At 40.5% G+C, this 27,652-nt stretch overlaps 1 protein-coding gene across 4 annotated transcripts in view; it reads left to right on the plus strand.

Moving 5' to 3' along the window:
- Positions 1-27,652, plus strand: part of RASSF4 (Ras association domain family member 4) — a 418,821-nt gene that overhangs the window by 145,213 nt on the left and 245,956 nt on the right. For all 4 annotated transcript variants that reach the window (XM_089680018.1, XM_089680016.1, XM_089680020.1 and 1 more), the window contains exon 4: positions 12,847-12,922. In XM_089680018.1, coding sequence (XP_089536144.1) covers positions 12,847-12,922 — 76 coding nt within the window. The remainder of the gene's footprint in view (positions 1-12,846; positions 12,923-27,652) is intronic.

A 27,652-nucleotide genomic window follows, 5' to 3' on the forward strand; every position in this document is an offset into this window, starting at 1 on the left:
TTGTCCTAAACTCTCTCCTGTTTAAAGTTTTTCAAGCAATGAATCTTAAAAAGACCTCTATTAAACTGTGTTACTGGAGTGTGAATAGACTGGTGCTTGTGGTGGTGGACAGCCTTTGTACTTTTAGGGAAGAACCAGTAAATACCATTGGCCTCTTCAGAAGTAGCGGTACATACCTTATTCACGATGTAGGGCTTATTAAAAGTTTAGGCTTTGCTTGTTACAGTTGCCATACCCCCAAAGTGGTCTTCAAGATTTGGGAACCATAGAAATGGACCACAGCCCTGGAGCTGTATAGCACCCTGCAGCCAACTTCACATATTGCATTTCATTCTATGATGAGTGCCTAATGCAGGATCCAGTGCCTGATGCAAACATTACAGGCTGGCCCTACACATTGCGGTGTGGGTATGGTCCCTGAGGTACAAATAGAGGGGGCATGAGTGCTGTTGACTACAGAGTGATAGGTTTACTCGGAGAGGGTGTGTTGGATTTCTGCAGAGGGCCCACTGCTTCTACACAGAGAGCAAGGTTTCTTTTCTGCACCATGCTGGCAGGGGGCCACCTTTTCTATTCAGACTGTGGCTGCTTTGGAAAGTTGGCCATACACTGGTACATTCATACAAACATTCGTATGAAAATTCTCAGTACAATTGATGATATGATGAAAAAATTTGCTTTTAACACTTGAATATGGAATGAATGGACTTCCCCTAACAAAAACTACATTCACTGTTAGAAATGTGATGATTCAAGAAAACCTTTCTGTCCATAGAAAATTAACATACATTTGACCCCACTAACGATTAGAAAATTGAATTAGTATATGGCCAACTTAATACTTTATACACCTTTTATTTTATAACATCTGTAATGTGTTTAGCAGATTTAAGCTTAATTGTGGAGGACTGCACGAATCAGGAATCTATTGTGATTTAAGAACTGATGTAAAATATTATGCTATCCAAGTGTGCCAACTCTACACAAACAAAAATTGCTAGAGAATGCATGAAAAGTTTTATGAAAAATGAAAGACAGAGTTAACCACTTTAGGTCCGGACACTTTTCCCCCCTTCCTGTCCAGGCCAATTTTCAGCTTTCAGCACTGTCACAATTTGAATGACAATTGCGCGGTCATGCAACACTGTACCCATATGAATTTTTAGTATTTTTATTTTAGAGATAAAACTTTGTTGGTCGTATTTATTCACCACTGGGATTTTTATTTTTTTGCTATATAAATGAAAAAGTACAAACATTTTTAAAGTGTTTTTTCTTATAAAAGTTTGCAAAAAATAATCTTTCTTCAGAAATCTTGGCCAAAATGTATTCAGCTAGTTTTTTTAGTAGAAAATATAAGCCAAATTAGTTTATAACCAAAAATTATAATTTTTCAATTTTTTTTTTTTTACATTTTTATTTTATTTTTTTATATTATTTGTTTTTTTGTTTTCTTTTAACATGCTGTCACCCTAGCAGTACAGTGTAACCATAGTGACACTGTACTATTTGTGGGGGGTGATGAAACTTTTTTCTTTTTTTTTTTTTTTACACGGATTGCTTTTACACCTCTAAAGGCTGTAAAAGCAATAATTTCTCCTCTCTGACTGCATTTTTGCAGCCATTGAGAAATACTGTGAGAGCTGTGATTGGTCACAGCTTGTCACATGGTACAAGGCTGTTGTGAATAGCCTTGTACCATGTGACCTCTGTGATCATGCACAAATTTCACAAGTAGTAAGCAATGATGTTAGAAGTGACATCTTGCTTACTACTATTCATGTAATCACTGATTGGCCGATCAGTGATTACATGATCGGAACCTCACACAGCGGTCAGTGTTCTCAGCGAACACGGCAGGCACCAGATCACAGTGCCGCGTGCTCCCAAGGAGCGTGGCTCAGGCTGAAAGTGCAGGCACCATTTATGAACGGCAACCCACTCTTGCACTGCAGTGGTGAAGGTAAGAGATATTCCATTGTGTATATCCAGTTGCAGACTGCGCACTGTACATAAGCAATGACAGTGCAGACCTGTACATGATCCAGCATTTCTAGGTGGGGTGGAGGGGGGCGCATGTTCCTCTCTGTTTGTGCTGTCATTCGCTACAGCACAAGCCAATCAGCGGGTCCCAGTCAATGATTTATGGCCAGGATCCGCTGATTGGCCCACTGAATGACAGAAGAGAGCTCTGTGTTGGTAAACAACACAAACTGTCAACAGACAGAGGCAATCTGCAGGTTTTTTCTCTCTGCAAACCAGGGAGTAAAAAACGGCACATTTCTTAGCAAAAGCACCACACAGTAAACACAATAAACATTCTTAGGCACATGGTTAACCCTTTGATTGCCCCTAAATGTTAACCCCTTCCCCAGCCAGTGTCAGTACAGTGACAGTGTATATTATTAGCACTGTTCACTGTATTAGTGTTGTTGGTGATGTCACTGTCAGTCAGATCTGACAAAGTGTCAGATTCCCCTCCGCACTATCATATTCCCACTAGAAGTGGCTGATCACTGCTATTACTAGAATAAAAAAATAAATGAATAAAAATTCCAGTATATATCCCAAAGTGTTTAGGCGTTATAACTTTCACACAAACCAATTAATATTTACTTATTGAGATTTTTTTTTCTATCAAATGCATGTAGCAGCATAAATTGTGGCCTAAATTTATGAAGAAATTTGATTTTTTAAAATTTTTTATTAGGTATGTTTTATAGCAGAAAGTAAAAAATATTGTTTTTCAACATTTTCAGTCATTTTATATAAGAAAAAATAAAAAACACAACAGTGATCAGATACCACCAAAAGCTCTATTTGTGTGGGAAAAAAAAATTGGGTCTGGTCATGAAGGAATGAGACGTAAAAAGGAAAAAGCAAGATATTGTCAAGATTGTCAAGAAAGTTTTGGATCCTTGTGGTCTCTGTTTTGTTTGATTACCATTTCTCTTATTCTGTTTATTACGGGATCTGCGTATCCATCTATTTATGTATAATCCTGCTGTTGCAGTAATGTCATTGTGGATTCTGTAAGTACTGTTCTATTTTCTCTATTATCTTGACAGTAAAAGTTGTTTGGATTATAAATTTAATTTGGGTACAGTGTAGCATGACCATGCAATTGCCAGTTAAAGTAATGCAGTGCTGAATAGGAAACAATGGCCTGGTCATGAAGGGGGTAAAATCTTCTGAAGCTTAAGTGGATATATAAACACAATTAGAAGGACATACTGGGAATATGGAAGGGTTGAAGGTATGGGAGCTCCAGTCTAATAAGGAGACAGTACTGTAATTTTGTTGTATGATTTATGCACATTTTTTGTAGTGAAATAGTTATAAAAACTGATACACAAAGTGAACTCAGGTGTACTGTAACCTTTTTTTTTTTTTTCATCTAAATCCATGTTTCAGTATGTTTGGCACCATGTCTCACTGCATACAATTTTCCTAAGCAAATAATTTTTGCAAACGTGTGATTTTTTTTTTTGTCTGGAGATCCTGCCAGCAACCACACTTCCTGTCTTAGGCTGAAAAGGTTTAACTTGTGCCTTGAAATTAACAGCAATGTTGTCCACCAGCCATGTGTACACCATCAGTTGGTTATTGGGCTGCCTATCAGGTCTGCAGTAAACATGTTTTGATATTTGTATAATGCAATGTGTTAACACACAGTAGTATATAGACAATAATGAATAATAGGATAATAGCCCTTTAAAAATAGTATATACTGCATGTGTATTGCACCGTGAAGAGAAGAGTCCAAAAGTCCATAATACAGCATTTGATTATAGTTCTAATCAGTTGGTAACTAATTTTATGATCATAATCCGCATTTGTGAAAAGACAGGGAATTTCCAGCCATAATAGACGAATATTAAGATATATTGTAATTTGAATCACTGTATCTTAAAATGCGAGATTGGATCGTCGACAAAAAAGTGTTTCTAATGAAGGAAGAATTTCAAAGTACAGGACTTACAGCACTGCAATGCTGGACTTGCAAGAAGGCTACCATTTTAGAGGTTTCCTTAATCAGTCTCTCTATCTAAACTCTAATTCCTGGTGTTACCAACAGAATAACTACATTGCAGAAGATTCAGGAGAAATTGATTGACACTTTTATTGATGATACACAGGACTGTTACAAAAAGGCTGCTGACAGACATAGTGGATCACTTCCTTCCTTTCATGCAGGTGGTAAAGTTTGGTTATCAGCCAAATGTGAAGGTACACATTCCATCTGCAAAGCTGGGCCAAAGTTTGTGGGACTTTTCCAGTTTTAGAGGCAAATTTGTCTTTATTAGTTTGGTCACAGAATAACAACGGTGTACAGACAAGCAAGATTAAGCCAGTATTGGAAGACAATGAAACAACCAATAAAAGCAATGACAGACCATACACCTCAAAATTAGGACCAGGAAAATTCCAAAATCCAACAGAGATAAAGCCCGGGGACGTCCTTGAATGAGGACATCTGGAACAGCAACACTCGTCCCTGAGCAGAGAACATCATGCAACTCAGCGAGAGAGTAAGAGATATGAAAAATAAGAAAAATAAAAGGAAGGAAGTAACGGGTAGGGGAAAACAGGAAGTAGGACTGACACGTGCATGAACCACATGAGGCAGGACATGGTAAAACAAAGGCGGGGTATATGTGTGAACACCCCGGATGGACATCAGGGGGAAGACACAATCAGGCCATGTAAAGGGTTGAGGAACCAGTCCACAAGCGAGCTAATGTGAACCCAATAATCCATGCAAATGAGGGCTAGGGAGGTACTACAGGTGACAACTCCCTAAGGGCAAGTAGGGAAGAGAAATGGAGCCAGACCGACCTCAACATCTTTTATTTCTCATAAGTATCATTAGCAAATGCTAACATTTCCTCCATGCGCATAATATCATTGATCGTGGAGACCCAAAGAGACAAAGGGGGAGTGGTGGACATCTTCCAAAAAAGAGGTATCCGTTGACGAGCTGCAGACAGAAAGAAACGCAATAGGCATTTCTTCTGAGCAACCAATGAGCCCAGTAGTATAGACAAAAGAGCAATTTCTGGAGAGGAGGTCAAGGACTCACCATAGACTCTATTATAGATATCAAAAGCCTGGGTCCAAAAGGGCCGGTTTCTATTGCACTCTCACCAGATATGAAGATGAGTGCCCACCACAGTGCTAACAAATGTTGGATGTAGAGGGAAATGCCCTATGCAAAGAGGAGGGATCCTGGTACCATCGTGAAAGGAGCTTAAAATTATTTTCCTGGGAATAGCGGGAGATGGAAGATTTATGAGTAAAATGGAACTAGGTAAGCCACTCTGCATCAGAAATATCTCTGTCCAGATCTCCAGACCAAGCCCTAGTATAAGGTAAAAACTCAGTATGAATCGAGGACTGTAACAGTCACTATAGAGAAGCCAATAGATGTCTGGGGAGCACAGAGAGGGAGCACAACCGCTCAAACTCAGAAAGCGGATGATGTACTTGAGAGGTGGAGTGCAAATGCTTACAGAACAAGGATAGGTGTAAAGCGGTAAGCCAGTCCCCCAGACCACCCCGGAGGATAGGCAGGCCTGAATGAGGATGAATAAAGATACGAGGCACAAGAAAAAGGACCAAGAGCTGAGGACCCCAACCCTTGCTGAAAAGAGGGGTTATTGAATAGAGGTGACACTGGGGACGGGTCTGAGGATAATAGAACGTTAAGGCCACGCTTGTACCACAATTGCAAAACAGGCAGGGTTAAGGGCGAAAGACCAGGGGAAAAGTGCAGGTCACAGCCATATCCCCAGGGGAGAGCCCAAAGGTCGACAGGGGACAAGTCTTGTTTTACCATAGAAGAAGCTTTACGGAAGGGTCGAGGGAACCAGTCAAGCATATGCGCCAACAAGGCTGCCTTGTGATAAAAATCGAAATCTGGCAAACCCACTCCTTCCCGTAGCTTCGGATAGGTAAGCAAGTTATGATTCAGTCTAGAAAAGCCACGATGACAATTAAAACAGATCGAAGAGACTGTAACGAAAGGTAGAAACTCCTGGGCACAAAAATAGGTATGGTCTGGAAAACATAGAGCAATTTAGGCAAAGTATCCATTTTAAGGGTGTTGATGCGCCCAAACCAGGGCAAGGAGGAAGCTTTTAAGGAGGTTAAACCTTTACATATACGAGATAATAGGGGGAAATAATTGAGTATAGATCAGAGAGAATGGAAGGGATAAAAACCCAGAGATAGCTTTAGGGCGCCATTGGAAAGAGAAATTGGCACGAAGATGCGAAAGCATGCTGTTGATAAGAGTGATGTTCAGTGTCTCCGTTTTCGAAAATATTCAATTTTAAAGTTACTATACATTCCAAACCTGTGGAATTCCTGAAGTAGACTAGGGAGTGAAGTATGTGGCTTCTATACATAAACCAAAAGGTCATCTGCATATAGAGAGTTTGTGATGGAAAGAAGGGGTACAAATATCAACAATAGAATTGTTATTTCGTATAGCGTGCGCAAGATGTTCCATAACCAAAATGAAAAGTAAAGGGGATAGAGGGCACCCCTGTCTAGTGCCATTCAATATGGAAAAGTATAGGGAGGATGTGCCTTTCACGAGTACCAATGCAGTGGGGTGAGAATAAAGGGACATAGCCTTAGCGATAAACCCGGGACCCAAACCCACCTGTTCCAAGGTAAGGCGTAGGGAGAAAGTGCCCCTGGTCCTGATTGGGTGCATATATATTTGACACTGTAAAGATAAAGTTCTGACATTTCAATTTAAAAAAAAAAAAAGACCAGGAGAATCTATAAGGGAGTCCAAGATCTCAGGGCTAAAAGTGTTATGGAAGGCCACCGATACCCCCTTAGATTTGGCTTGTAGATTAGTGCTATGATACCATTGTGTATACAGTGAAGGAGATAAGTATTTGATCCCCTGCTGATTTTGAATGCCAGTCTCCAGACCTTAATCCAATTAAAAATCTGTGGAGGGAGCTGAAAGTTCGAGTTGCCAAACGTCAGCCACAAAACCTTAATGACTTGGAGAGGATCTGCCAGGAGGAGTGGGCCAAAATCCCTCCTGAGATGTGTGCAAACCTGGTGGCCAACTACAGGAAAAGTCTGACCTCTGTGATTCCAACAAGGGATTTGCCACCAAGTACCAAGTCATGTTATGTGAAGGGGATCAAATACTTATTTACCTCCTGAACATGCAAATCGGTGCATCATTTGTTAGGCATGCATTTCTTTAGAATTTTTTGTTGCTATTCTGTCTCTGTGTTACAATACACCTACCATTCTATTTTTAGACTGATCATTTCTTTGTGAGTGGGCAAACATTCAAAATCAGCAGGGGATCAAATACTTATTTCCCTCACTGTAGTAACGGTTACGTAGAACTGGAATACTATTCAAGTGGAAATGGGTCTCCTGGAGGAATAGAATTTGAGAACTAGCCTTATGGAAGTGATATAGCATCTGGCTCCATTTCTTCGGGGTATTAAACCCTCTGCAATTTATAGAGGAAAAACTAATTGGGGCAAGACCAGCCATAGGAGACAAAAGGTAAGGGAGGGGGACACCGCAGGTGGTGCCACCCCGTGACAGTCCCGATTCCCGAGGGAAAGGAAAGGAGGGAAAGAATTTGGGGGGAAGGAGGGAAGAGGAGAATAGAAAAAAGCAGCAGACATAGTAAGAGGAGACAGTGGAGACGAGGCAGAGAGCCAACAGCTTATAGGTAATAGACAAAAAACTGTCTAAATGTCAGACTAGCACCAAGAGGCCTAGGTGGGGAACGTTGAAGGTACATAGAGTAAGTCCCGGCCCAGACCTCCAGGGAAAAATAAAAAGGGAGGCCACTCAACCGAATAAGCGACCCACATAAGAAAAAAGGTTGAAAGCATAAACTCAAACAAATAGAGGAAACACAACCTCGTCTTATAGATGTGTAAACCCACGAACAGTGGAAATGCAATTCCCATGAATGCAGAGAAGGCCATAGAGAAGAGGCGCCAAAAACCCCCTGATGGGATTGAAGAAGCTCCATACCGTCCACACCAGAAACACATAAAGGAGGACTCAGGAGCCCACCTCAATCCAGATCAGTCAAATCACAAAAAACACCATTATTAATCACAAATAATAATTACAATAAGGCAGTAACAGTAGGATCAGTAAACCAGCGGAACCCCAAAATGACAGATGGCCAGGGTGGGAACCCTTTTAAATGAACACATAGAACATCCCTATGCAAAGCGGAGAGTCATTCAGTCATCTTGAACCTTGTGGGAAGAGGACAGGGAGCGCTTCTTCTTGCCTGGATGTTGCCATGGTGTAGCGAAAGGTAATCCAGGCATGGGCCATGGAAAAGGTAAAGACACCTGGGGTAACTCAAAAGCATTATGGAAGTTGGGTAAATCCCCAAGAGTGCGAAACTGTGCAGACTTGCCATTATGAAAGGCCCAGAGTTGAAAAGGAAACCTCCACTGATAGCGAATGTTCCGTTCTTTAGTAACAGTGTGAGCGGTCGCAGGACTCTGCTAATATTCAGTGTCTGGCGGGAGAGATCAGGGAGGAGCATGACAGGAGTCTCGCTAAATAATATGGTATCTTGTGTGCTGGCCACACGCATAATGGCATCCTTAGCCTTGAAGTAATGAACTCTGCACAATGTATCACGAACAAAGGAGGGATCAGAGTTCCTGGGGCCCAATGTCCAATGCACTCGATCCAATTCGATATGTGTATCCTTAGGCTGTTGCAGAAGTTGGTTGAAAATAGCAGTAACAGCGGTAGCAAAGTCCTTAAACTCTATTGATTCCGGAATACCCCAAATTCTGATATTGTTGCGGCGATTTCTATTTTCTATGTCATCTTGCTGGTACATAAGTTGCTGCAGTAAAACTGTATGAGAATTAAGGGTCTCTTCATGAGACTGCAGGGCGTTACAGAGACCATCAGATGTATTTTCAATTTCCTTCATACGGACACATATATCTTTAAGATCTGAAATCTGCTTATATGTATTTTCAATGCGCTTTACACAGTGTTCAAAGTCCTCTTTAGTAGGGAGAGATCTAATATAGGAATGTAGAGATCAAATGTGGGACTGCATATTCCAGCCATCCCCGGACCATAAAGATGTTTGAGAAAGGCTGTCTGAGCGCTGGGAAATCAGAGTCTCCAGGGGAGGAAAGGTGGCCTCGAGAGCTCACATGCATGTTGGCCTGTGTCCAGAGGAGGGGGAGACGCCGGCGCCATCTTGCCAGCCGGAGTGTGAGAGGCCGTTTGTAAACAAATGGCCCAAATCGCCTCCAGAGCGGCCCCCTCCGGGCTTCTGGTTGCTGCCATAGGTGGGGTGAGAGAAGTGGAGGAGAGGGTGGGTATACCCGCGGGAGCAGTGTGGACCGGGAACTGCTGAAGGACATGTCCTACAGCTCCATGTGCCAAGCCACGCCCCCCCTCCCTTTTCCAGTTTTAAGCTTAAATTAACCCAGTCACTTTGCGCTTAAAACTTCTTAACATGAAAATTCACCCCATGTTTCCTGTATCCTTGCTCAAAAAAAAATTCTTGATTCCAGGATCTTTAGGAACAAATTACAGTATCTGGTTCAATGGGAAGGATATGGACCAGAGGAAAATTCATGGGATCCGGAGGAGAAAGTTCATACCCCTAGATCTGATGCCACAACCTCTGCTGCATCTGGCAGTAGCTCTCCTTGCTGAGCCACTAGGGATGCTGGACAGCTCCCTGTCTGACGTCTTAGGAAAATCATGGCTTGTCCCCAGTTTCTAATGAACCTTGAACTCTTTGCTCCTCCCATGAACCTGATTTAAGCCATGTCTCTGCATTTTCCATTTGCCAGATTATTGTACTCCCTCCAGCTGATAAATATATTGTGATGGTCAAATGTGTTAAACATACAAGGTGCTTATCCCAAAATTGCAGAGCCATAAAAAACATACCGAGAAGAAAAAGGGACATTTTAAGCACCAAAACTACAAAAGAAAAAAAAGATCTTGTATAAAAAATACAAATTTATTCAACATAGTACATCAATGAGAAAACATAGACACAATACATAAAACATAATTTTGATGTGGATGGCGATGATTAGGCTATATATCACCAAAGAGAAAAATCCCAACGAGTTTCAATTCATTGCATTTATAATTTGAATCTTCTTCAGGAGGAAAGGTGAGATGCCATAAATAGTATTCTAGAAAATAATAAAGTACTTCAGAGAAAAAGAAAAACACACACAGACCATATGAAGAGTGACTCATTGCCATTCATGAAAACCAGAAATTCAAAGTATCCTTGCTCATTAATTCCAGGCATCATCTATGCAAACAGACGCCTCAGTGGTCCAACCAAGTGAATGAATGCTAAACATGATCATAAAAACCATAGATTAGATATATTAAGTCTATTGGCATTCTATGTAATATATGTAAGAAAAGAGAAAAAAAACTCACATAAAATTGTTAATGGAGGTCAATAGGAAATTGAAAATAGTAACACACCCCTCTATCAAGCACTTAGATCAACCCAGACATCTGAAACAAAGGGAGATATGCATATTGGGAGAGGCAAAAATATAAAAAAACAGCCTTGTCCCATTATAAATCTATAATCCACTTAAAGTATACAGATAGATGAGTCAATAAAGGCAATAAATATACCTGGACTAGATCACTGATAAGCTTCCCCTATCCAGCCGTTATCTTGCTTATTTGCATATCTGCTCCTTGACTACGCTTGTGCTTGATCCCTACCTGCTACTGAACCCAGCTTGCTCACCTCCTGGTGGGGTTATTCTAAGGACCACAAACTGGAACTAACATGCAGCAAAACCCAACTCCACCATCAGGAGCTCTGGCGAACACGAGTAAGTGCTTAGACCCTGCACCTCAGGTGCCTGTGTCATCCGACCAGGGTGACCTGTTTGCTTATTTATCCAGCTGGTCGGTGGGACCCGCTGTACTGCTGTAGCTAATGGTCTCTGAGCCTGACTCCTGACATGACAGTCAAGAAGTCCAAAGAGATGCCTTGTCAAAGTTCCTGAATGTGGAGATGGATTTTGCAGCATATTACTCCCAGGTTGTGATCCTCTGACTCACCAGTAAAGGCTGCTACTGTGAATTGAGTGCTGATATGCAGTTAGGAGTCTGCAAGTACTGTGATCACACTGGAAGGCACTTCAATATAATGGGATTCAGGTTGCAGAGGGAAACACACTGAGAGGTAATTAAAAAAAGCTGGGTTACACTGGGAACACTGAAACACTGGAAGTACTCTGATTACACTGGGAGACACTAGCAAAATCACTGGAAACATAGTGGTCTGGCTAGAGGGACGCTTAAAAACTTGGAATCTCGGTCGCAATTGCAAAACCCGCAAAGGTGGTTAAACAACAAACCTCAGAATCTCACAGACACACTAAAAGGCCTGGAGCTAGGAACACTGGGCAATGCCTTAGGAAATGAGCCCAACGTAAATAAAAAAGGAGACAGGGTTTTGGTGTGTAGCTGATTGCATGAAAAGTAGATGAATTACCAGCCTTGGAATTATGTGTTGTGAAATAACCTGTAATAGCAGGGTCTCATGTTCTCAGTGTGCTCTTTTGGGGTGACTAACCAACCACACTGTATCTGAGCACCACAAACCAAAAGTACTATTTCATTCATTTTTAATATGCAAACTCAAAGCAAACTCGTCCAACCATCCATGTCTCCGTGCTTTATTTGCTGAGAAATCACTTACAAATCCCCCCCCCTAGCATTTCTGACCATGACTATCTTGAGTAAAGGCAGATGATTCATGTAATATTTGCTTCCTGGAATCCATCTTCCTTTATCTCAGGCATGCAGGTAGGAGGGTGTGCTTAGCTGAGAAAACCCCTCCTCCTCTCCTGAAGACTCCTCAAATGTATGATGACGTTTGCCTAGGCATGAAAACTAGGAAGTAACTAAAGAAATGTAAACAATTTAAAAAAGTAAATATGATATACTTTCCTATCTATTTACTGATGCTAGCAACATAAGGATTCAAAATAGTTAATGTTAATTGAGAGAGTGAAGTTCCTGCATTTATATTGACTGTAACTACAGTTTTTTTAAGTAGCCTCATAAAACTCAAGGCTTAAGGTCCTGTAAGTCCATTTGATGATTCCTGCAATGGGTGCTGGCTGGGCAGGAGTCTATCTTATTCCTCACATACTGTGAATATCCATAGAGAAAGGTACCAAACACCACAGCTGATGATGCAGTTTATAATTCCTCCACCCCTGGAGGCTCACACCTCCATGATTAAACCCTGTGGATGCGGTGAAACACGTTGGGGGCATGGCTTTGGATAAACCTGGCTGAGGCTTCTTTCACCTGTTTACTAATGGCTTTGCTGGTGTGCAGTGTTTGGAACCTTTCTCTATGCATACATTGAAGGTGTTCATAAAAGATCCATTGGCCATGTCAAATATGGCAGGCAAGCCCCATTTCATATTCTTTTATTTATTATTATATCTGAAGCCCTGATAATGCTATTGCACTGTGAACTAGCTTAGATTAAATTATGTAAGGCTTCTTCCTTCTTAAAAAGATTGAAAAGGTAAACTATAGATGGTCAATATGAGGAGATATGAAATTTAATATGGACTTAAATAGTGTAGATGTTGGAAAATATTGCAAAATATTTTCCATAGGATTGCTGCATAGCTGTCATTTATGCTTTGGTCTGTTGGATTAAATATTTCATGTTTAATGTACTAATATGTACCCCTGTAGCCTGAAATAATTTGCAATCGATCAGTTAGTTATTGGCAACAAATTAGTGATAGTCATTCTCTGTTTTTTAATCAGGTCTGAGCTATTGTCCATTCTGAGAACCTACAATTGTTATCATGAAGGAAGAAACTTCCAGCTACGGCATCATGAGGTAAGAGCACAAATATTTTATAGCACCTGTTACCTAGACATTAATACACATAAAGCAGGCATGTCAAAGGGCAAACCCAGCCAAATAATAAAATACATATCTGAAACACATTCAGTGACTGTTTCTCTTAACAAAATATTTAAAGTGATTCCAAAGGCAGATTTTTTTTTCAAATAGCACGTTATACTTACCTTCTCTGTGCAATGATTTTGCACAGAGCAACCTCAGTCCTCTTCTTCTCTGGTCTTCTGCTGGCACTACTGGCCCCTTCCTCCTGCCAAGTGTCCCCACAGCAAGCAACTTGTTATGGGGTCACCCGAGCAGGTTCTCTTCCGCGCCACTGTTCTGCCCATCCATTCACACACAGCCATGGCTTGGTCTCACCCCCCTTTTCTCCTCATTGGTTCACTGGCTGTGATTGACAGTAGAACGAGCCAATGGATTCTGCTGCTGTTTCAGTCAGTGAGGAGGGGAGACCAGTGACAGCCAAGGCTCTCGTACACATCACTGGATCAAGATGGGGCTCAGGTAAGTATTAGGGGCTGCTGCATGCAGAAGGTTTTTTATCTTCACACATAGAGTAGCACTTTAAAGAATAATCACCATACTATTTTTATCATTCCACTTCAACACTGTAGCATAAGAAAATAAATGTTTTTGGAAGTGTGCATTAATTGTTCTTACTAACTAATTCTTCTTATCCCCTACCTAGTATCAATGAGCCTTACCACACTAATGAACCTCAAGCTTAATCCCACCAGTAAACCCACAAAAGTGCCATCCCCTGTTGCTATCACTTTACAGAATAATTCCAGTTTCAGTGTTATAGTATAAAGACTTCAAGTAAACAAAAGTAAATTACTTTATAAAGATCAATGATTTTTTTTTTAAAAATCAAAAAAATTGGATTTTTTTTATTTAAATTAGATTTTTTTAAATAAAATGCTTTTTGAGGAAAATATATTACCATCCAAAGGTTATTCCATCATGAAATAAAGATTAGTTTTTTAATTATGTAGAATAAGGCTGTATATGTTTAATTTTTTTGGTAAATAAATTCCATTAATCCATTCACAATGTCATGCTCTTCCAAAGGTTTTTGTAAGATTATTGGGCAGTTTCTCTGCCTACAAGATATTATCACAGATGCTTGGTTTACTTTTGCAGTTCTCAAAACTGAATTTGACTCAGCGGAGATCACATGCATCTTCTTCACAGCAAAAATGTTATAACATGAACAGAGTTAAGAAAAAGACCTTAATCCTAACTTCTATAAACCTATGAATACAGAATCAACCCCTTCAGTGCTAAGTTTCAAGAAGTTCAGTGAATAGAATAGAAACAATATTTTTCTGATTGTTTGGAGTGGAATAGATCTGCACAAGAAGAAAGTGAAACTAAGTGTGAGGAGGAAGGGGCTGACAGTCTAAGTTTCTTAAAATATATATATTTTGTTTAGCCAAATTAGTTAACAAACATGGATGTTTGTTTAAGCAAATAACATATGCTGTAATGTTATTGTTTCAGTTGAATAAATCTATTTAAATTGTTATTATTAAGGTAATGATTATTTTTCTCCTTCCTAAGTACAACAGAAAAGTTGTCCAAATATGAATGATTAACCTATTAAACTGGGGATAAAAAAACGAATATGAAAAGTTGTTATTCTAAAAATCTTCATCTACTTGCATATTAAAGTTATACCAGTAAGAATTAGTCTTTATGTAGAAAACTATGATTTAAATCAAGCCTTACTGACTAGTGATTTAAATGGTGATTTAAATGGTGATTTAAATCAGTTTGATTTAAATCAAATCCACCCTGCTTTTAACAGAATGGATAAGTTGACTGGTGCTTGTTTGTACGTAATTACCTGGAGCCCTGTAAAGTGTAAATGCACCTTTTGGAGAATTTACTGCATGATAGGGAGCCCCACCAGCAGGATTTTGATATTGCATAAGAGATTATTTGAGTGTTCTGTGTGCTACCCTGTTCTCCATTTTCCTGTTTCCATCAGTTATTATTGGTCTATTTTTCTTTTTCGTTTTCTAGTTCCTTTTTTTGGTTTGTCCCATAGATTCCTAGTCTGTTCTTGCTTTCCTGTTTCATCATCTTTTGTGCAATCTTGTCTTGTTTCAATATTGTGCTCCACATTCTATATATACCTGCACAAGCCTATCTCAGAATTTGTGAAAGCAGCAGGTTGTGTTTGGCCAGCAAAGAAAGAGAAAGTCACTGTGTAATGGTGCCTTGAAAATAATTTAACCACTTGGTGACCGCCTCCTGTAGCTTTACTGATGTTTGTCCTGGACCTGATGATCGGTTGTACCAAATCAGAGGTCTTCCTGTGCCTGTGTTTACATTACACAGGTACAGGAAATGATGCAATCTTCTCTCCCTGGAGCACATTCGGTCCCAGAGAGAAGGAGGAAGCAAATCCACATGAGTCAAAGCACTACACTGAGACAGTAAAAGCACAGCTAGGTCACATTTAACCTCCTGATCGCCCCCCAGTTAACCCTTTCACTGCCCTGTCACCAGTCATTAGTACAGTGTACAGATTTTTAACCGCTTCCGCACCGCCTTATAGCAGAAATACTGCCACATGGCGGCATGGGTATATATATGTGATTTTGCAGTTCCGGCCTTGGCTGTCAGTCACTGAGTCCCGGCCGGTGATTGCTGAGTATCACCGATACTGGGGGAGAGACCTGTGTATAAACAACACAGATCTCTCCCCTGTCAGCTCCTGCACACTGCTTTGTAAGGCTCTGCATAGCAGAGCTATACAAAGCAATGTGCTTACACTGAAGCACGCACACAGCCCATATAGTTAAACAGCACACAGTTAACCCTTTGATCACCCAAAGTGTTAACCCCTTCCTGCCCAGTGCCATTAGTACAGTGTCAGTGCTTTTTATTAGCACTGATCAATGTATTGGTGTCACTGGGGATGTCAGTGACACCAAGTCAGTTCCCCCCAGTGTCAGAATGCCCGCCGCATTCCTGCTATAGGTCGCTGATTGCCGCCATTACTAGTAAAACAAGAAATTTTTAAAAATCCAGTATATATACCACCATTTGTAAAATTTACACGTATTGGGATTTTTTTTAGCAATGACATGTAGCAGAATTCATTTTGTCCTTTGTCCCAAATTTATCACAAAATTTGATTGTTTACATTTTTTACTGTACATGGTTATTAGCAAAAAGTAAAAAATATTGTTTTTTGTCAAAATTGTCGATCTTTTTGTTGTTTATAGCGCAAAAAATAAAAAACACACAGGTGATCAAATACCACCAAAAGCTCTATTTGTGGGGGAAAAAAAGGACATAAATTTCATTTGGGTGCAGCATTGCATGACCACACAATTGTCAATTAACGTAACGCAGCGCTGTATCACGTAAAATGGCCTGGTCAGGAAGGGGGGTAAATCCTCTGGAGGGCAAGTGGTTAAAGATCACTTTATTAGTGTCATGGGTGACTTCAGATAGTGTTCATGTTGGATATTGTTAGCGTCAGTTAGTGTCCCTCCCAGATAGCGGCAGATTGACTACATTAACATCACATTTAACCCTTTGATTGCCAAGCACACGCTCACACAATATAAACCTCCATTGCTAGTAAAGTGCCTGAACGGATCAATATATTTTATCAGATCAGAATAATACTAACTTTCACAATAGTATAGTGTCCCCAAAAATGCAGCATTAGCAGGATCATCCTTGACACATGCCAGCACCTGTGTCTAGCCCCTACACTTAACCCCCCCTCCCCCAGTAAGTGCAGTGTCAGTAGATCACTATCTCTTGGTACATTGCACACAGAACTGCAGGGTTTGCAAAATCAGGCCTGATCTCTTCTAGCACTAGCAGGTAAATTATTTGTAGAGGTTCAAGCAGTCTCTGACAGCCAGGTGCTCTTTTCTCCATGAGTCACATGAGGTGACTATAAATTTAGTGGCCAAAATGTTCAACGAAAGACACTCTAGTGAAGAGGCCTACAGGATTCTGAGTATCTCACTGAAAGAATCAGGCTCAGAATACAGAGCAGCGGCACCCTACAGAGCAGCTGCAGGCATCATCCTGGTATTATTCTTTTCAGCCGGCGATTGGCTTTCATGTAAAAGCAATAGTAGTGGCTAATTCCCAGAAAAGAATACTTGTCACTGCCTATTGCTATCACAGGGGATATTTGCATTCCCTGTGATAACAATAAAAGTGATTAAAAAAAAAAATGAAAGGAACAGTGTAAACAAAAAAAATCAAAATAAATACATTTAAAGTACCCTCACCCCCCTGCACTTGTGTGCAATGGTGTATGGTGATATGTGGCATAAGCTTCTAATGCTGAGCATAAAATTCCAGGTTAACAACCCCCCCGGCATACCACGGCTGACTAGCACGGGGAGGAGCCTGATCATGGCGGCTGAGGAGGGCGCGATGTAGGAGCTCCCTGACAAGCTCCGCATTCCAAGCCTACCCGGGAGCCCTCATGATGAAGGAGTTTGGAGGGGAGAGACCTACCTCTGTTTGAGGGGTCGCGGTGGATCTGTGTCGGCCTTCTGGTGCGGCGGACCGGGAGAGAGAGACAGAGCTGGGTCTGTCTGGAGCCCGGTGGAGACACTGTGTCGGGTTGCCGGGAGACAGGGAGGCGTGGCTTGACGACATGCTCAGCCGCAGAGGCATACTGGGAAGTGAGGAAGCCAGCCGGCGTCCTGTGAAAAGAAGGAGGCGCCGGTCCGCTCCTTGGTTCACTGCTGGACTTACTGCCTGGGCTGAAGAGAAGCTGAAAAGCCCTAGACCTGGGCTAACAACTAGAGAGGACTCTGAGGAATCCCCCTGTGAAATGAACTGCTAAAAATCCTGCCATGTAAAGCCTGGAGCCGTCTCGTAAGAATAGAAGAGAGAGGAGGGTGAGTGAGACTGGTTGTTGGTTGAAATATGTCAAAATGTTTATATTGTGCTGCTTTGAAAAAAAAACAGAGTGTGAAGGGGGATTCCTAGGGAATATAAAGGAGCTGAAAGGAGAAGAAGACTAAGGGACACAAAAAGGAAAATCAAGGGACAAATAACCAGGCAAGGCTGAGACCCGAGTATATATATATTTAATCTTCATCTACCCCGAGTTTATAAAGGAGAACAAGACTCACAGAAGTTATGAAGAACAAAAGTGCTAAAGGAAGTGGGTTTAAAGGGTCCCAAACCGGCACAATTAAAAAAATATACGTCCCAGGGAAATGTGACCCCAGAAAGGCCCCAAGGTATAAATGAAAAAGGAGAAGGGGATCTCAGCCTGGAAAATAGTCCTAGGCTATCGTTGGGCTTGAATGTTAGCACTCAACAAATATCAGGAAATATGGAGATGAAAGAGCTTGAAAGAGATCTACAAGAACTGAATAAAAAAGAGATGGCAGAAATGTTCAAAGAATTAGAGAAAACAATAAAGCAAGAAATGGCAATTATTCGGAATGATTTGGAACAGCTGTTAACGAGAGTGGAAGAAATGGAGGAGAAAGTTAAAGATCAGGCACAAAACATTACCGAATTAGAAAAGAAGATAACCAACATGGGGAAAGTTCAGAAAAAGTTGCTTTATAAGGTAGAGGTACAGGAAAACAGGGACAGGAGGAGTAATCTTAGGATACGAGGGGTCCCAGAGATTTCAGAGGAAGAAGTATTGCAAGAAGTAGTAAGTAAAATCCTAATCTCCATAATGGACAGACCAAATACAGAAGAGATTAAATTAGATTGAGTCTTTAGAATAGGAAAACTCCAACAAAGTATTGGGAAGGGAAACTCGAGAGATATAATTGTTAAATTCCATAAGTATCGAGATAAAGAAGAAATTTGGAGGAAGATCAAAGGAAGAACAACAATTAAGTATGGAGAAATAGACATTCAGATTTTTGCAGATCTAATACCTGAGACTTTGTGGAGAAGGAGATCTCTGAGGCCCCTGTTGGAGCAGATGAGGAAGCAGAACGTGCATTATAGATGGGGAACCCCAGAGTGCCTAATAGGATGGAAAAATGGAGTTACAGCTATTTGAGATTTCCTGAGGACTTGAGAGACTTTTGTGATAGACTTGAATTGCAAAGAATGGAAATTGCTGGATGGGAAGAAGAAGAAATTAGAACTTTAAGAAAAGAGGATTGCCAGCTTGGTAGGGGGGAGAGAGGAGGTAGGGGGGAGTGAAGGAAAAATTCTTTATTTTTTTTTCCCTTCTCTTCCGGTCTCCTTCTCTCCATTGCGATATTTCCTTTAGATTCGCGGCCTTAGAGGTCTGTGAAAACTTATTGAGTTAAGTAGATAGCTCGGGGGTAATCGGGTAGGTTGGAAAGAGGGAGAGCCGTTCATGGTCGGAGTTTAGCCCCAAGGATTAAATCAAAGGTGGGAGTAGGCCCACAAATGATTGATAGGCATATTAGAAGCCTAAAAAGAGAGGGGGGAGGGGGATGGGTGAGGGGGGGAGGGAGTGGAGGGGAGGATGGGGGGGGGGGAGGGGTACTGGGGTCAACTTCCTGTATGATAGGAGGAATGAAAGTAAGAAATAAGGAAGAGTATAGATGGAGGAGAAGAGGGGAGTTATAAGGAAGATGGAAGAAATACAGTTTATAACTTACAACGTAAATGGGTTGAATTGTCCTGGGAAAAGATTTAGGCTATTTAAAGAGCTACAACATAGAGCATCTTCAGTGGTCTTTTTGCAGGAGACACATTTTGAGATAGAGTCAAATGTTAAGTTAAAGTCTAGGTATTACCCAGTATGGTACTATGCAGATTCCCCGATTAAGAGAGCAAAGGGAGTAGCAATAGGGTTTGCAAAGAATATTAGGTTTGAGCTGGAGGACAGGAAGGTAGATCCGGAAGGGAGATTTCTGTTTTTGAAAGGTAGGCTAAAGGAAACTGAGTGTACAATGGCTAATATTTACTGTCCAAACAAAAAACCGGAGTTATTTTTGAAAAGAGTACTGAGGAAGTTGATGGACTTTAAAAAGGACCGTTTGATTTTGGCTGGAGACTTTAATTTTTGTATGGATCCACAAAAAGATGCAACCTCTTCTGTGCAGAGAGAGGGGTGTGGGGCTCTGAGAACATTGAAGAAAGAAATACATGAATGTCAACTGGTGGATATCTGGAGAATTACACATATGCATGATAGACTATACCTTCTTCTCAAATGTTCATGAGATGTACTCGAGATTAGATTATATATTGATAGAGCATCAATTTATTGAGCCTGTGGTTAAGGTAGAAATAGAAGCAATGTCTTTTTCAGATCATGCCCCTGTCACAATGAAAATGGAATGGGGAAGGAGGGGGGCAGGAGGTCCAGGATGGAAATTGAATGAGGCACTTCTCCTAGATAAAGATGTTGCTCAAAGGATTGGGGAAGAGATTAAGCGATTTTTTGAGGAGAATGAGACAGGAGATGTATCGATAGCCACAGATTGGGAGTCTCATAAGGCATACATAAGGGGAATGTTGATTGCGATTGGGGCAAAAAAGAGAGAAAGTTAGGGGACTTTTAAAAGAAATATGTGACCTGGAACAGATACATAAAAATAGAATAACAAAAGAAATATGGCAGATGGTAATAAAAAAGAAAGAAGAACTAGAGACCTTGATGGAGGAGGAGAGGAGAAGAGTCTATAATAAAGTACTAAGTGAGAGGTATAGATGGGGAGATAGACCAGGAAAATATTTAATGAGAGCCCTGAGGAAAAAGAAAAATAGGAATGATATAGAAAAAATAAAAAGCTCCAAGGGAGAACTGGTATACTCAACTAAAGAAATAGCTAAAGTATTTATGGAATACTATAGAAAGCTATATAATATCTGCCCCCATGACTCTTTAAAAAACACTGAAACTGAAATTGAGAGGATTCAAAAGAGAAAGATATATCTGGAGAATGCGGGCTTATCAAAATTAAGTGAAATACAACTGAACTCCCTAGATGCAGAAATTACACAGGAAGAAATAAAAGCAGCATTAAAAAGCACAGCGTCGGGGAAAAGCCCAGGACCAGATGGTTACACTGTGAGGTACTATAAAAAATATAGTGAAATATTAATACCTAAGCTTAGAAGATATATGAATGCTTTGGGAGGAGGGATGGAAGTAAGAGGAGAATCTCTACAGGCCCATGTTGTGCTTATCCACAAAGAAGGAAAAGATGCTTCTCAATGTTCGAGTTATAGACCTATTTCATTACTGAACACGGACACTAAGTTATACGCAAAGGCCTTAGCAAATAAACTGAAGGAGTTTATGCCCGAATGGATACATGGGGATCAGGTCAGCTTTGTTCCAGGGAGAGAGGGTAAAGATAATGGGTTGAGATCTCTGATGCTAATTCAGAAAAGTAGAAAAGGGAAAACTCCGGTAGTGGTGCTCTCAATTGATGCCGAGAAGGCATTTGATAGAGTGGATTGGGGCTTCATGATGGACACTTTGGAAGCCCTAGGGATTGGAGACAGAATGAGAGAGTGGATAGGAAAATTGTATAGGGAACCCTCCGCAATTATAATGGTAAATGGGGAGAGGTCGGAACCCATCAAGATGCCAAATGAACAAGACAGGGCCCACTCTCCCCATTGTTCTATGTTCTGTCATTGGAGCCCTTGTTGTCAACAATAAGGAATAATAAAGATGTAAAGGGAGTTCAGATAGAAGATGTAGAGCACAAAGTGGCTGCCTTTGCAGATGATTTGTTGTTCTATGTTGGGAATCCCAGGATAACACTCCCAAATTTAATGAAGTTGCTGAAGGAATACGGGGAATTGGCAAATTTAAAAATTAATCCAACAAAGACCGAGATTTTAAATATAAATATTTTAAAAAGTGAAAAAGAAAAGATACAAAAGGAATTCCCTTTTATATGGAAAGAAAGAGATATAAAATACTTGGGTGTAAAACTTACTGCTTCGTATAAATACCTGTATAAACTAAATTATATCGCACTGTTAAATGAGATTAGGGAGGAATTAAAAACATTAGAAGGAGGAAATTCAACATGGATAGGATGTATAAATCTGGTAAAAATGGTAATTGTACCTAAAATCCTATATAGATTTCAAATGATTCCAATTAAACTCCCAGAAGCCTTCTTTAAAGCAATTAAAAAAATGATAAGATATATATGGAGGAATAAAAAAATAAGAACATCCCATGAATTGCTAAGTAGGAACAAAGAGAAGGGTGGCTTGGGGGTTCCAGATTTTAGAAGATACTATAAAGCAGTAATACTGGCAAGAATTTTAGAGTGGACATATAATGCTGAGAAAAGTTGGGTTAAAATTGAAAATAAACTTAGTGGAACCAATCTAAGTAAAGTTATATGGGTACCACCACAATATAGAGGATTAAAAGAAAATGTAAGTATATACACTTTAAATGTTTTAAGGGTTTGGGATAATTTGCACAAAAACATGAAATGGGATTTTAATTCTATATTGATGCCACTAAGGAACACAGAGTTTTTTCCCCCAGGTGGAGAGGAGATAGCAGGTAAATGGTTCAAAAAGGAGGATGTTCAATTGAGGGATGTTATGGTGGGGGGTGGATTGGGATCATTTAGGGATTTGGAAAAGAAAAAGGGAGAGATATTCACTACGATACATGAGTTGCGTTATTTTCAATTGAAATGTTTTGTGGGGAATCTTTCGAAACCATTGAGGATTAGAGGGGATTGGAATTTGTTTGAAAAGTTGTTGGGATCACGAGGTGATGGGAAACACGGTATTGCTAAAGTTTACAAAATTCTTACTGAATTGGACACAAACACAAAGCCAATATATATAGTAAAATGGGAAAGGGATATGGGGGTTCTGATGGATGAGGAAAAATAGAGGAAAATATATAGACTAATTCATGAGAATGTAAGTATGAGGGAGGTAGAAATAAATTATAAGTGTTTAATAAGATGGCACATTACACCAAATGTAGAACATAAGATGTATGGAGAAAATTCACCGTTGTGTTGGCGGGGATGTGGAGAGGTAGGAACAGTGTACCATATATGGTGGGAGTGCCCAAAAATCCAAGTATTTTGGAAGACAATAATTAATTTAATAGGAACGATAACTGAAATCGATGTTAGGTTGGACCCAGAAATATGTCTCCTGCACAGTACAGATTTAGCAGTGAATAAATATAAGGAATCAGGTATATGGTACTATCTTAGTGCTGCAAAAGGTCTGATACCCAAGTTCTGGTGGAAAGTAGAGGTGCCGAGAGAGAAAGACTGGGTAGATAGAGTGAACCAGATTAGAAAGAAGGAAAAACTTTATCACATGCAGGAAGATAAGATGGAGGTTTACCATATGAAATGGGAAAAAGCTGGTTTGAATATGAAGTATAGGAAATTATAAGGAGAAACGAAGATCAAACTCTACTCGCCTTAGTAGGAAGATCTGGAGAGAATACAGAGAAGGTTGACGGGGAAGGGGGGATAGGGGGAGGGGGGTGAGGGAGGGGGTGGGATCGGGAAATAGGTTAGAAAGTGTAAATAAGAAATGATTTTTGTATTTTTTTTTTATTTGTCTCTTATGTGATAATGATGGAAATATGTATTTAGCTGAAAAATCAATAAATATTTAAGTTAAAAAAAAAACAAAAAAAAAACAACCCCCCCCCCCAAATGACCCATTTTTGGAAAGTATTCACCCCAAACTATTTGCCGAGAGGCATGTTGAGTCAACAGAAAAATTTATTTTTACCACAGGTTTTTGGCAAATGACAAAAAAAAAATTACACAAATTGCTCACACATGCCATGGGTATTGGAATCACACCTCAAAATGTGTGTGACTTTTTGGGAGCCTAGCAACATACAGGAGCCCAAAATCCAATGGCTCCTGAAAAAGCCTGAAGGTGCGTAATTTCCTCAATTCACTTCCTTACTACCTATCACAATTTCAAAGGCTCTGAAATGCCAGGATAGCATAACCTCCCCCCCAGCCCCCCAATGACCCATTTTTGGAAAGTAGAAACCATAAACTGTTTGCCAAGAGACATGTTGAGCCAATGGAAATGTTTATTTTTTTGCCACAAGTTTTTTATACGCACTTTGTCACTTAAATGATATATTGCTCGCACATGCTATGGGTATATGTAGAATTACACCCCAAAATACATTCTGTTAATTCTCCCAAGTATGGGTTTACCATATGTGCAAGACTTTTTGGGAGCCTAGCCGCATACATTGAATCCAATAGAAAGCCTAAGGTGCGTCATTTCCTCATTTCACTTCCTCACTACCTGTCACAGTTTTGGAGGCCCTGAAATGCCAGGATAGCATTTTAGTATTTTTTCATTTATATCACAAAAAATAAAAATCCCATTGGTCAAATACCACCAAAGGAAAGCTCTATTTGTGTGAAAAAAGGACATACATTTCTTTTGGGTACAGCCTTGCATGACCGCGCAATTATCAGCTGAAATAGCGCAGCTCTGAATAGAAAAAAATGGCCTGATCAGGAAGGGGGGTAAATTTTCCAGAGGGCAAGTGGTTAAAAAAGCTTGTGCTGTTTACAGTGATACCCCAAATGTACAGTTGCAAGAAAAAGTATGTGAACCCCTTGGGATTACGTGGAGTTTTGCATGAATTGGGCATAAAATGTGCTCTGAACGTCATTTAAGTCACAACAATAGAAGAACACAGTCTGCTGAACATAATACTACACAAACATTAGATGTTGCCATGGTTTAATTGTACATAACATGTAAACATTCACAGTGCAGGGAGGAAAAAGTATGTGAGGCCCTAGCTTAATGACTTCTCCCAGAGCTAATTGGAGCCAGGAGTAAGCAACCTTAACTCCAATCAGTGTGATGATATTGGATGTGTTGCTGTCAGCTGTCCTGCCCTTAAAAAACACACACCTGTTTTGGGTTTACTGGTTTCAAGAAGCACTGTCTGATGTGAACCATGCCTCGCAGAAAAGCGCTCTCAGAAAACCTATGATCAAGAATTGTTGACTTTCATGAAGCTGGAAAGGGTTACAAAAGTATCTCCAAAAGCCTTGATGTTCATGTGTCCACAGTAAGACAGACTGTCTACAAATGGAGAAAGTTTAGCACTGTTGCTACTCTCCCTAGGCGTGGTCGTCCTGTAAAAATGGCTGCAAGAGCACAGCGCAGAATGCTGCATGAGGTAAAGAAGAATCCCAGAGTGTCAGCTAAAGACCTACAGAAATCTCTGGCACATGCTAACATTTTTGTTGACACATCTACAATAAGGAAAACATTAAACAAGAATGGAGTACATGGGAGGACACCACGGAGGAAGCCATTGCTGTCCAAAAAGAATATTGCAGCACGTTTGAAGTTTGAAAAAGAGCACCTGGATGTTCCACAGCACTACTGGCAAAATATACTGTGGACAGATGAAACCAAGATTGAGTTGTTTGGGAAGAACACACAACACTATGTGTGGAGAAAAAAAGGCACAGCACACCAACATCAAAACCTCATCCCCACTGTGAAACATGGCGGAGGGAGCATCATGGTTTGGGGCTGCTTTGCTGTCTCAGGGCCTGGACGGATTGTTGTCATTGATGGGAAAATGAATTCCAGAGTTTATCAAGACATTTTGCAGGAAAACGTACGACCATCTGTCCGCCAACTGAAGCTCCGCAGAGGATGGGTGATGCAACAGGACAATGACCCAAAGCATACAAGTAATTCAACAAAACAATGGCTGCAACAGCACAGAATACCCCTTCTGGAGTGGCCCAGTCATAGTCCTGACCTCAACCCAATTGAAATGCTGTGGCATGACCTTAAGAGAGCGATTCACACCAGACATCCCAAGAATATTGCTACACTGAAACAGTTTTGTGAAGAGGAGTGGTCCAAAAATACTCCAGATCGTTGTGCAGGTCTGATCTGCAACTACAGGAAACGTTTGGTTGAGGTTATTGCTGCCAAAGGAGGGTCAAGCAGTTATTAAGTCCAAAGGTTCACATACTTTTTCCTCCCTGCACTGTGAATGTTTACATGTTATGTGCAATTAAACCATGGCAACATCTAATGTTTGTGTAGTATTATGTTCAGCAGACTGTGTTCTTCTATTGTTGTGACTTAGATGATGTTCAGAGAACATTTTATGCCCAATTCATGCAAAACTCCACGTAATCCCAAGGGGTTCACATACTTTTTCTTGCAACTGTATGTGTTATTCATTATACATATGTTGATAGGGCCCACAAGCGATAAAGCACATTTGGGTGAAATTAAAACGTTATTTTTCTCTTGTTCAGTAGTTATATTCTTGATGATCACTGTACATACAGTAGCTCACATCTCCTATGGCTCAGTTTACAAAGGTGCATTACACTGTTTATTTAGCGGGATCTGTATTTAGTGGTATTTTAACACTATTATAACACTGTTACATCAGTTTACGAATTTAATTAGTTCTGCAGGACTTTTCGTATAGCGAAAAATTTGTGAACCAAAATGCCGTTTCCCATAGGAATGCATTGAAAACCAATTAATCCATTCCAGAGGTCAGAAAAAAGTAAACGCTACTAAAATACCACATGAGTTATTTTATCAAGTCATGCAGTATTTTAGTAGTGAAAACCATGTGTTAATGTTTCAGCTGTCAGCTGGGTTCCCCACTGACAGCTGAATGTAAAAGAATTGCTGGCAATTAAAAAAAAAACCAGTGTGGGGTCCCCCCTCCCATCCATACCCAGCCCTTCAGGTCTGGTATGGATTTTGAGGGGAATTTTTTAAAAAATGTTGTGGGGGTCCCCCCAAAATCCATGCCAGACCCTTATCCGAGCATGCAGCCTGGCAGGTCAGGAAAGCGGGGGGGGGGACAAGCGAGCGAGCACCCCCCCGCACCATACCAGGCCACATTCCCTCAACATGAGGGGGTGCTTTGGGGAAGGGGGGCTCCCCCCCAAAGCACCTTGTCCCCTGGATGGTGGTTGTGGGGGTTTGCAGGGAGCTTATCGGAATCTGGAAGCCCCCTTTAACAAGGGGGACCCCAGATCCCACCCCCCCATGTGAATGAGGTACATGGTCACGATACTCATTCACAAAAAAACAAAAAGTGTAGTGTAAAAAAAAAACAGGACACGGTCTTTGACAAGTCCTTTATTAAAAGAAAAAAACAAAAGAATGTCCCCTGCAGTAGATCCAATGTCAATCACGATGTCCGCCGCCATCCCGAAAAAAGAAAAAAAAAGTTCTGTTCCCGACGATGGCTGCCAGCCCTCTGCGTGCTTCAGGTCGGCGGCATTCTCCTGAGGAGATAACGTGATGTGACGTAACGCATATGGTGGGCTGATAACATCAAGATGCTAAACCAGAACCATCTTGGAAATTCCTGAACACATTGAAAATACATTATAACAAGGTTTTTTTTACTGTGGTGTCCTAGCAGGACACTTTTAAATGTAAGTGCACTTTGTTTTATTTAATAAATCATGCTACATATATATATACTACACTATGGCAAGCGTTTATTGTTTACATATGCAGAGGATTTGTGGGCTAAAGAGGAGATGATACTGTTTGCAGCAGAGTGTGGAGGAAAGTGGAGTCATCTATGCAGTATGGGGTAGAATGGCAAGACGGAAGCCTTTTCTTACAAAGAAAAACATCCAAGCCCGGATAAATTTTGCAAAAACACATCTGAAGTCTTCCAAAAGCATGTGGGGAAATGTGTTATGGTCTGATGAAACCAAGGTTGAACCTTTTGGCCATAAT

This window comes from Staurois parvus, unplaced genomic scaffold, assembly GCF_062004578.1.
Source record: "Staurois parvus isolate SC_StPar_1 unplaced genomic scaffold, SC_StPar_1.0 ptg000234l, whole genome shotgun sequence".
Classification (NCBI taxonomy): Eukaryota; Metazoa; Chordata; class Amphibia; order Anura; family Ranidae; genus Staurois; species Staurois parvus.